Source organism: Typopeltis vanoorti, chromosome 1, assembly GCF_054136105.1.
Source record: "Typopeltis vanoorti isolate ZY-2024b chromosome 1, IOZ_Tvanoo_1.0, whole genome shotgun sequence".
NCBI classification, from domain to species: Eukaryota; Metazoa; Arthropoda; class Arachnida; order Uropygi; family Thelyphonidae; genus Typopeltis; species Typopeltis vanoorti.
Genome location: NC_143549.1, coordinates 100,992,735 through 101,004,989, shown reverse-complemented (window position 1 = coordinate 101,004,989; position 12,255 = coordinate 100,992,735). Strand labels below are relative to the sequence as shown.

Here is a 12,255-nt window from a genome sequence, read left to right as displayed (position 1 = left end):
TGGAGCATTCCACAGACTTGCCACTTATTTATGAATCCTCCTAACCACCTCCTGATCCCCAAGAAACCCAGGTGGCTAAATCTGTGCACAATAATCAAGATGCAGCCAAATCATTCGAGCTATTTTGCTTGAATTTTAGTGCTTTGTTCACTATTACCTCCAAATTCATATCCTCATCAATTTTTGAAATGCAGTGCTATCAATGTGATACACAGTATGTAATCTTATCATCATGAAGTTCAGAATCTTAGATTTTGCAATGTTAAATTGACAATCATTATTCTTTATCCACAATACCAATTTATTTAAATCATCCTATAGGATATTTACATAATCTTTATCAACTATTTCCCTCCCAAGTTTTGCATCATTGCAATATTGCAATACAAGTGAATATCCCCCCCCCCTTAAATCGTTCCTCTTCTAGTTTTTTCTTTGTATAGTTTTATAAATTTTTTATTTTATTTTAAACATTCTTTATTGGTTTCTTATTTGTCTTATTTTCATTTTGGAGTTATCACCATCTTTCCAGTAACCGATATTCCAATAAGCATAAATTCCATATCAATATGAATTCCAATAAGAAAGAAGAGGAATTTATCGAATTGTTGCAAGACAACTTTCTCAAGCAGCATGTTAAAGAAGGAACTCGAGGTCAAAGAGTGTTGGATTTGCTCATAGCATCGGAAGGGGTCTATGTTAAGAATGTGGCTATTTTACCACCAACTTGTGACAGTGATCATGCTGTGCTTTCTTGGGAAGTATCTAATTATATTGATGATCTGATTAAAACAGGTTGCATGCTGAACTACAAAGCTGGAAATTATAATCAACTTAGGAGAATATTATCTTTGGTCCTATGGTATCAGTTAATGAATGGGAAAAATGTCAGCAACACATGGGAATCTTTGAAAAAGTGCTCAAATGAGGCAATACATTCAAATGATTTGAATGTATCCCAAGTGTTCAAAAAATAAATAGGTTGGGAGTGAAATGGATGTGCAACTTTATTAAGCAAGAGATCCACAAGAAGATGATGATGTGAAAAGCATATCATGGGTATAAGAGTGAGAGAAGTTATGAAATGTATATAGTTCAGGCCAGAAAAGTAACGAGTATTGTCCAGAAAGTTAAAATTAGAGTATGAAAAGAAATTGACCATGCAAGCTAAAGGCAATCCAAAAGAATTTTATCGTTATGCTGCAAGCAAAAGAAGAATGAATGAATGTGAAAGAATAACTTTATTGAATGCATTCATAGTTATGAATTTAGGGACACAAAACACACATGTTGAAATGATTATTTTACTTATTATTAATAAAATAATACTTGATGTTTCTATCCCTGTATTGAGGTCATCGTCAGAAAAATACGTGTGTATATGAAGACAAGCTACATGCTCTTGCACTCTACAAAGGTAAATTGAATCTATGCTGCTGTTAATTGATCTTTTACTTAGCCTGACCTCTATGGTAAAAAAAATAATAATAACAAACCCTGCTGAAGTCCTCCCATACTAAGTTTTTCTTCAGGACTTGTACAGTTCAGATTGCTACACTAAGATTTTCTTCTGGACTTGTACCATTCAGGTTGCTATTGAATGTTAAAAAAAAAACAAAAAAACTTCACCAAGTCTTCTTGTATTGAGATTTTTCTTTAGCTTGTTTTGGTTACTATAATGGTTGTAAATGGGTCTTCGACATTCTTGGAATGGTTAGACCATCATTTTTGTTCAGATTGGGATTGTGAATTTCACATGTTTCTTTAAATTTCCTCTTGAACCAGGTTTTGGTGCAGTGTAAGGACTTGGTACCTTTCCAATCAATTTTGTGGTATGTCTGGAGTGCATGGTCTGAAAGGCTGGTTTTTCCAAAATGGAGGTATTTAATGTGTCGTTTGTGTTCTTCCTTCCTAATTGGGATGGTTTGCCCTGTTTCCCATATGTATGGTAAGATACATGTGCATTGTATTTTGTAAGCCCCCTTGGGTGGGCTAGGTGTGGAAGAGGATCTTTGGAAGAACTGAGTAGGTGTTTTATTTTAATTTTGTCTGGGGGGGGGGATGTTGATGCTGTATTTGTGTAGTGTTCTGTCTATTTTTTCTGAAAAAATAGACAGAACACTACACAAATACAATGGCAAGTGTTATTTTATTAATAATAAGTAAAATAATCATTTCAACATGTGTGTTTTGTGTCCCTAAATTCGTAAATTTGAATGCGGATGGTACTCGAGTGTCGGAAGCTAATGAGATTGTTCGGTTAATAAGTGCTCACTTTGCTAAGATATATCAACCAGGTATATGTAACATGATGTACAGTGTTACTGTATTAGAGGTTCATAAAAATGAGATTGAAGAGCTGTTGCATAACCTGGATAAGAATTTGTCTCTAGGGAGAGATGGAATATCAACCCATTTGCTAAAGGAATGTTCATCTGAATTAGCTAGGCCTTTCACATATTTGTATAACTTGAGTCTCAGCTCAGGAATGATACCACAGGAATGGAAGGAATGTATGATAATTCCATTGTACAAAGGTGATGCAAAAACTGATGTGTCTAACTACTGACCTATCAGTATCTCTGATGTAGTAGTGAAGATTTTAGAGAAGTTGGTAAGAACTCACAGAAATGGGTAGACAAACAAGCTATACTCTGCAAGGAGCAGCATGGGTTTACTAAAGGAATGTCATGTTTTAGTAATTTGCTCATGTTTTATACAGGCGCAAACTTTGTTTGCTTACACTTGGATAAAGGATTAAACCAGTATATAATTTCTTGGTATCTTTAATTTCAATTGATGAGGTAAGAGATCTTGGCATATTGGCAGATAGGAATTTGAAGTTCAACGGTCATATAGCAAAAGTTTCAAATTCAACTCAGAGGATAATTGCGATGTTGAAGCAAACCTTGACATCTAAGGATAAGGAAGTTGTTTTGCCTCTTTATTGTATGCAGATTTGGTCTCCCAGGTTCCAAGGGAATAAAGAAACTGTGGAAAGGGTGCAAAGAAGAGTTACAAAGATTATATCTGGATTATGGGATTTAGATTTTGAGGACAGATTGCGAGTATGTGGATTGCAGACTCTGGTTAATAGGAGAAAGAGAGGTGATATGATAGGGATCTATAAACTTTTGAATGGGTGTTATAAGATAACATCTGCATGTGCGCGCACACGCACGCACGCACACACACACACACACACACACACTTCTAATTTTTCTGGTTTGTGCTTTATATTTCATAATTCCTCTCGCTCTTATTCTCATGATATTCCTTCCATATCATATGGATTGCTTGCTTAATAAGGTTGCACATCCATTTCAATGAATTACATTCAGATACTGCCTCATTTAAGCACTTTTCAAAGATTCCCATGCATTGCTGATATCTTTTCCATTCAGTAACTGATATCCTGGGACCAAAGATAGTATTCTTCTGAGTTGTTCATAATTTCCAGCATTGTAGTTCAGCATGTAACCCGATTCAGCAAGTCCTAATTGGAATAGCTATACATTAGCTACTTCCCTGGAAAGTATAGTAAGGTGATTGTCACCATCTGGTGGTAAAATAATCATATTCTTACTGAGACCTCTTCTGATGCTATGATCGAACCTAATACTCTTTGACTTCGAGTTCCTTCTTTCACATGCTGCTTAAGAAAGTTGTCTCAGAACAATGCAATAAATTATCCATCATTCTTATCATGAGATCGTTGTCTCATTGTCATCCATAACCCATAATGGTTATTCTTTAGTGTCCATGAGGGTAATTTGGTGATTCATTATTCATTTTGTCATCTGCAGTAACACCCACCATATATTTCATTCTGTTAGCCTCCACTTCACACCAGATAACCTTCAATTTACTGCCACATGGGACATTATTACTATATTGCTTTCATACATTTCTACCCTAACTAGACTTAAGTCATCTGATATCATTAGTTGTACTTCTGCTCCTCTCATATCTCTTTTGTCATTTTTAAACATACTATGCATTTTACACTCTATCCCAATTAACATCTGACTCTGACATCAATGTCTTTAAACAAACAAACAAACAAACAAAAAGGGATGGTTTTACATAAAGGAAAAATTTCAAAACTTGAGTCATGCTAAGCTCATGGATGTTGTTGGTTTGCAGATTAAATAGTCTTTGCATGATAACAATTCTGAATGTGAATTAAATTCCCTTGCATGAGCATGAAAATTCTTTAAATCCATTGGTTTCCAAATAATAACAAAGACAAAAACTATAACAGTTGTGTGTTTGAAAAACTGCCATAACTCATAAAATAGGATGTCAGATGTTATTAACAATACATTCTTATCTGGACTTCTTTCCAGACAAATTGGGCACTGTTAATAATGAATAAGGGGAATTTCCTGTTGTGATATAGGTAACATCAAACATTGCTATTATTATTATTATATCATTAGACTTTATTGTAATGAAAAGTCTCATTGTGGAGGTCTTACTGTCACACAAAAGACTCATCAAACTGCATTCTCAGCCCATTTCACTGCCTGTCTACCCATGTTTCTAAGGCAATGTATTCCACCCCCAATCTTCTCCTCACAAAACACCTACCTCCTCCTACCATGACATGTGATTATTGCTGGTTTTTAAAAAGAGAATCTAATGCTGTTCATAAGAGGGGGAAAAAAAACAAGTCTCTGTATAATCAGTTTCCAATGTGTGTGTGTGTGTGTGTGTGTGTGAGAGAGTGAGAGTTAAGTTTTTGATATTTGCAGTGATGTTGTAACTCTTTGATGTTTTAATAGTAATTCCGAGTTTAATATACTCATTTAAGCCTAGAGTAATAATAATTAAAAAGTACTAAGTGAGATAATAACAATTCATATTTTTTGAACTTATGTAAGAGTTTTAGTTAGCACTCATATGTAAACTGGGCATTGTGCTATTATACAGAATACTTGTTTGTTTTCTAGTACCTAGTAAGACTGGCACCTTACCATAAGTTTTCTGATTTTATCTTGTTATCCTTTGCATTGGGACTGTCATTCCTGTTTACGTTACTCAGAGCCTGTAACATTTTTGCAAATTTATAAATATGTTATAATTCTTTCCAGCAGACTGACTGCAAACAGTACCTCTATCCTGTAGTCATTCAAGAAATTTTATATGCTCTCATAGTGTGATATGTTCATGCTATGTGAGGCAGAAGAGTGAATTCATGCTTCAAATATAAAAAATAGTAGAGTGATATTAATCAGTTTAGGCTTTTAAACTTGTACTTGAAAATGAAAATATTAAATGGGAGATTTCAAAAGAATTACTGTATTTTTCGATAGATAATGCGTGCGTTATCTATACAAAAAAGTCTAAATTTGTTAAAAATGAACATGCATGGTATACATTTGAAAGTTATGAGAGGTAAATCAAGTGTAATAACAAAACTAAGGTTTTGTTATTACATTATATTTATTGAACATTATTTATTGATATACTAATATTTATTGAACATTACACTATTCAAATCCAAAAAATTCTTCATCAGACTCAATATTGAAAGAATCAATTGTGTTAAAAATTTTGTGTGGTAATTCTTCAGCTTCATAATCATTGTCACCGGACACCACTGCATTCCCTTGTGCTTTAATGAAACCATTTCTAACACGGTTTTCACTTACAGCAGCCCAACCTTCTATAATCCACGTAACTATATCTTTATATGACGTTCTTTTCATCTGCCCTGTTTTGTTATATTCATGGATGCCATTCATCATCCAGTCTTCCCCTGTTTCCTCGTATGTAAATATTTCAGGATGGTTTCAGCCTTTCACTATTCACGAACACTACTTTCTCCAACAATCTACCAGCTTCTTCACGATTCCATTTTTCCTTTGCTACTTCTATCACTTCAAGCTTGAACTGCACTGTGTAGGATTTTCTCCGAGAAGTACTTCTGTCTTCCATGGGTAATTCAGATCTAATAACAAAATATAAACAAATAATGATTTACTTTATCAAATATTTTAATACAGGATGTACGGAATAATGTAACTTCATAAAATACAAAAAATGTACACCTACCTTTCAATTGTTGATGCAACTAGTTACAAGAGAATGATGCAGCCCACACAAGTTATCTTTCGGGTCACACAAAAAAGTCGTAGTAATGTAGTAATGTCACACTGCTCCCCGATAATGTGAAAATTGTAAAATTTTGAATTAAAAAATTGACCACTGCTACTAGCAACGCACATACTTTTAAATAATGTTCATTTTCTGAGTATATAATAATAGGTGATATATAGAATTAACAAAAGAAGTGTTGATTTAATACACTACCAAGATTTGACTGTAATTTTTAATACTCATTGGAAAAAAAGAAAAAAAAAACTTATTTTGCTCATGTTATTAATAAAAAAATAATAGTTTGTTATCCAGCCTTATTTGTCTCAAAGAAAAATATGGTTTAGCATCCCTGTATTTGGCCTTAATATGGACATTTTTTAAAATTAAATTTGTCTTCACCAATTATTTGTTGACAATTTTCAAGTATGGATATAGCTTATCTTGTCATTGGCTTAGTTAGCCAAACAGCATAGCTACTTTTCAACAAGATGTGAATTCAAACCTTACTACAAGTGTAGATGTTTGTGAAGGTCTGTTGGTAGTAGATGGATTTAATGGCTCAGTATGAGATCAACACCTGCTTATTTGAGAGCTAAAGTGGCTCTTAAAAAAATCTTCCAGATTATCTAACCCTTAGCCCACTCACAGTAATAATACTAATAGACCATAAGTTTGTAACTTTTTGTTGTTGGGATGCACATGAAAAAAAAAGGATTCTTATTAGTAAATTCCATTATAATTCTCACATTCAGTTTCATTTTGTTTTGTAGATTGATACAATGAAAGCTAAATTTCAATTATCCAGAATTCAATCTTCTGAGAAACAAAACATGCACATAAATAATCAGTAACATGCTGCTGCTCTGGTGAAAATTTCAAGAACTGTTACTTTGCTATTTGCTTTCTTCATTCTTTTTGTCATGGTACAATATTCACATATTTATCTTACTTGAGATATAAGATATATATTTATATGTATGTATATATCATGAGTTCTAATTTTGCAGGTAATGTGTTGGAAGTATATGATTCTATAATTAAATTGTGTGTGAATGAGAAATAAAATTAATTCATTTTTATCGTTTTATTCTTATTTACAGTGATCCGTGATTTTGATGGTTATTTCTATGTACGAGAAAATAATGGTCGTTACTTAGGTGGTGGTTTTGAACCAACATCCAAACCAGTTGATTTAAAAGAAGTACCAGAAACATTTCATCCTCTGCCAGAGGATTGGGATCAATTTCGTAAGAGTTCTTTATATGATTTTATTTAATATTAATTAAATGAAATGTGAGACACTATCTTAAAGTGAAAAATCTGATCTTGACAGTCTTGTTTGGCCCAAACCCAGCTTGTTCTTCTCTAAGTTTCTTTTACACATGCACATAGCTGAAGCTTTTCTTTCCCTCAGGTAATTCTCACATTCAGTTTTACGTCCCTTTTTTTATAGACGAGTACTATGAGAGCCCAATTGTAGTAATCTGGAATTCTGCTTTGACCATTTATATTCCCTTAGATCAGGGGTTGGGAACCGACTGCTCCGGAGCCACATGCGGCTCTTGGCTGAACAAAGTGCGGCTCTTTTATATTGAATTAAAAGATACATAATTAATACAAAAAACTAAATATTGTTTTTTGATACGGCCTGTTCATGGCGCTAGATACTATGCACGTGATGTGTGTTACGCATGAAATTTTATGACATGAACAACTGACAACTACGTTACATTTGAAATACTGCTAAATGTTAACCCTGCCTAAGGTAACTAGTGCCACGGCGAAAATTTGAACTAATTGATCAGATGTCCTGTCAAACACCACGGTTTTTAGATACATACAGATTTTAAATGTCAAAATAAATATTCTGTTACAAGGGGGGGATGCACTTTGCAGATTTGCTTTTGAAAGATTACCACATCACAAACTAGTAGTTAAATTGGAACAGATGGGGTTGGATACTAGATTAGTGAGTTGGATTGGAGATTGGCTGCCTGATAGAATTATCAGATTAGCATGGATGAGATTTTTCACAGAATATCTGCAGATGGGGAGAATGAATTCCATCCCTGGAAACTATATAAGATGGGTGTAGATTTTTTGCATAGAGAGTGGTGGGTGATTGGAATGCATTGCCTGACAGTATGGTGAGTGCAGGGACAGTGAATGCATTTAAGTTGAGTCTCTTAACTCCATGGAGGTTTGTTGATGATAATAATAAATTATGTCTTATTAAAAATCTTGCTCAGTATTTTTTTACAGTACTGAACATTCTTCAAATTCTAGCCATTGTATATTTCCAAAACAAGGATATTCACATAGGGCAGTGTAACATTTGTCATACATATCTACTTTCTCCCTCCTACCCCTCTCCTTTCTTTTCTTTAGTGAGGTGTTTGAACACAATGCAGTGAGATTTTTTTTTCCTTCCCTTCTTTTTTTTTTTTTTGGACAGGATGAACCAAGGATGGGCATTGTCTGCCTCTGTCGACTTGGTCACCTGTTGGTATACATCCCATTTCAGTATGGTTGCTTTCAATGTATGGAAGCTTTGAAGAAAATCTCTTATGAGAGTTAATTGAAAATCTGCAAGTATTATGTTTTTTCTCTGTTTTTACTTTGTATGATGTTTAAGAAGAACTCTTATGTACACTTCTAAATTCTCAGACACTGTTCAAAGTAGAAACAGGAGATTGAAAAAATAACGTTCTATACCACTTCAAGTTCTAATTTGAACATTCAGCAGAACTTATCATTCTGTTTGACTTGTCATCTGCTCACATAGTATATGTATTCTATTACATAGTGTGGCTTCATTATTGGCTGATTGGTCTAGGTCTCTCTCTATATATATATATAGAGAGACACACACACACACACACACACACACACACATATATATATGTGCCTCAACACACACACATATAGGTGCCTCAACACACACACATATATATGTGTGTGTTGAGGCACATATATATATATATATTGAGGAACATTGACTCGGTTGTTTTGATACATTTGTATAAAGAGAATTTAATGACTGAAACCAAGAATAATTGTAAGGTTTAATGGTATAACACACTACTAGTTTCGGCTTTTGACAACCTTCTTCAGGTGTCTTTTAAAAAATATGAAACAGCATTAAAAACACTGAAGTTTAAAAAAACTGAGAAACACAGGAAAAAATTTCAGTACATAATTAACATGGAAAAACATCGTAGTTTTTCCATGTTAATTAATTTAAGTTGTTCTTTCGATCGTGGCATTATTTGGTGAGTGCGTGCTTGCAGTCTCTCGTGAACGCCAGTACTGAACAGCAGAATGGCTATCTGGGAGGTTGTAGCTCAGATTTTTATTTAAATGTTCATGATTAAGGATGATTTCTCTGGACTCCACAATTTTTCTTTCAAACTCATCATGGCAACCGAAGATGTTTTTGGATCTATCCCAGCAGACTGAATGACCCTGGTGTTCATCATCAGGATTGTTTGAGAAAATAACATGACTAGACAAGGCACTGGTACATGTTCTTTTGTAAGAGATGTCTCCCTTATGCTCCTCTATACATAATTCAATAGACTTATCTGTTTGACCAAAATAAGAGATATTACAGTCACACCATATCTTGTACACACCAGGATATTTCAGATTATGATGATGAGGCTTCGAATGGCTTACTAGAGAGTGGATTTTTGGAAGTGTAGTAAATAAAGTCCTGATGTTGTATTTCTTAAGAACTCTAGCTAATTTTTGAGAAACTGAACTGATGTATGGGATAGAGATATTACCTTTAATATTGGTTATTTCTTCAGTGTGGTGGCTAGGAGGATCTAGAAGGAATTTTTTAATGGTTCTATCAGAATATCCATTTTGTCTAAAGACATATGAGAGGTAATTAATTTATTTTTGTAGTTCATCTGTGTCATTTAGAAGAAAGCATGCTCTATGTCCTAAGGTAGAAATAGTTCCAAGATTTTGTGGAGGAAAATAATGGGACTGACTGTGAAGATATCTATTAGTGTGTGTGGGTTTTCTGTACATTGAAATTCTAAATTTTCCAGAGCAGCAGGACAGTTTTATATCCAGGAAAGGTAGGGAATTGTCATATTCAAGTTCAGTTGTGAATTTTATATTAGGATGTTGATTGTTGAGATGATCAAGAAAATCCATGAGAGAATTGTGGCCATGGCTCCAAATAATAAAAATGTCATCCACATAACGTTTTCAAAGTTTAGGTTTAAACGAGAAGGATGATATAGCTTTTGTTTCAAAATCCTCTAAATAAATGCGTGGATAGGCTTATGTGTTCGTCAGACATGTTGTAATAGATTTAATGGTACTGATATGAACACAGATGGATAAGAAAATAATTATTTATTAACTTAAAAGCTAATATTTCGCTGGTATTATATCCAGCATCTTCAGAGCACACAACACAAAGTTTGTTACAAATGCAAGACAACCACAATTCGGTATAACAGTGGGGCTAGTATAAGTAATTGCAGCGTGCAGCACAAGACTAAAGTCCTAAAGTGCACCATACCAGCGAAAATATTAGCTTTTTTTTAACTTAATAAATAGTTATCCTCTAAATAAATGTTTGCAAGAATAGGAGATAAAGGATTGCCCATCGCTAGACCTTGGTTTTGTTTGTAGATGGTGTCTTGATATCGAAAGTAACCAGACTTGCAATGGGTCAGTAAAGCAAACATTTTTTGGATAATTTTGATAATATATATATATATATAATATTCATCAAAGCTTGATTTGCTTCCTCAGTCTTAAGAAAAGGCTGGTTATATTCCACTAATTCTAGCCCTACCCAAGGGCCTACGAGTTGTGGAAATACTTTCTGAAAATGAAAGCTGTGCCGAACAAAGCAGCCTTTTGCAGCTGCCCAATTTTTAATCCATCTAACTCGAGTGCTTCTAGATGTTTTTTTCAATGTTTTAGGAGATTGCGCCTAAAGCACCTATTATTATGGGAACAACTTTTGTTTTCTTTTGCCAGATTCGTGCAACTTCGATTTGCAAATCGCGATATTTTGTAATTTTTTCATTTTCTTTGTTGTATCCGACTATCTCCTGGTACTGATATTTCGATAAACTTAACACCCTTGTTTTCACTTTTTTCAACCACTGTGATATCGGGTGTGTTACATTCCAAGCTTTTTGTCAGTCTGGATTTTGAAATCCCAGAGTATTTTAGCTTTTTCATTCTCAACCACTTTCTGGTGAACTTTATGCTTCCAATAGTCTTCAGATACTTCAAACCCATACTTTTTACATAAATGCCAGTGAATTATCTTAACTACATTATCATGCCTTTTATGGTACTCAATTTGTGCGATTTTGCTGCATCCACTTATAATATGGTCTATCGTTTCTTCCTTTTCTTTGCACAATCTACATTTACTGTCTTCTTGAATTTCTTGTATTTTTGCCTTCATAACGTTGGTTTTAATGGCCTGTTCTTGTGCTGCAAAAATTACCGATTCTGTTTCTTTCTTTAGTGCTCCATTTCTCAACCATTGCCGGGTCAAGTTGCTGTCAGAGCTGTCCTCTATGCTGTGAAGGTATTTTCCATGCAATGCCTTATTTTTCCATCTTTCAGTTCTCACTTTTACTTGGTTGGTTTTGTATTCCAATTTTGTCTCCATGGGTTTAAATAAACCCTCTTTCCTTACCTCAGTTGGATATTTTTCCGTTGTTTGTTGCAGATAATCATTTAAATTTCGTTTTTCTTCTTCAATAACTTGCTTCACTTGTAATAATCCTCTACCTCCTATTTTGTGTGATAGATATAGCCTATCAATGTCACTGCGAGGATTGAGGGCACGGTGCATTGTCATTAATTTTCGAGTATGGCCCAGGTATTAATTGCTTTTATCAAATTTCCAGCATTAAGCATTGACTTAAGGAGTTTTCTTAATCATCTTATGTATTCTGCTCTAGTTCTTTCTTTGATCTTATTTTGAAGAATTTGTGATGCTTCTAAAATTCTCAAATATTTATAGCTGTCTTCGAATTTTATTGCCTTGATTATTTCACCATTGAGCAGCTCGGTTTCGTTCATATCTTCAAACTTTCCTCTTGTTATTCCAGCAATTGCCCATTTGTCTAAGCCAAAATACATTGATATATCTTGACT

At 34.0% G+C, this 12,255-nt stretch overlaps 1 protein-coding gene across 7 annotated transcripts in view; it reads left to right on the top strand.

The window, feature by feature from the left end:
* LOC150110256 (pyruvate dehydrogenase phosphatase regulatory subunit, mitochondrial) overlaps window positions 1–12,255 on the top strand; it is a 366,839-nt gene that overhangs the window by 117,258 nt on the left and 237,326 nt on the right. For all 7 annotated transcript variants that reach the window (XM_090398625.1, XM_090398618.1, XM_090398634.1 and 4 more), the window contains exon 9: window positions 7,206–7,352. In XM_090398625.1, coding sequence (XP_090254751.1) covers window positions 7,206–7,352 — 147 coding nt within the window. The remainder of the gene's footprint in view (window positions 1–7,205; window positions 7,353–12,255) is intronic.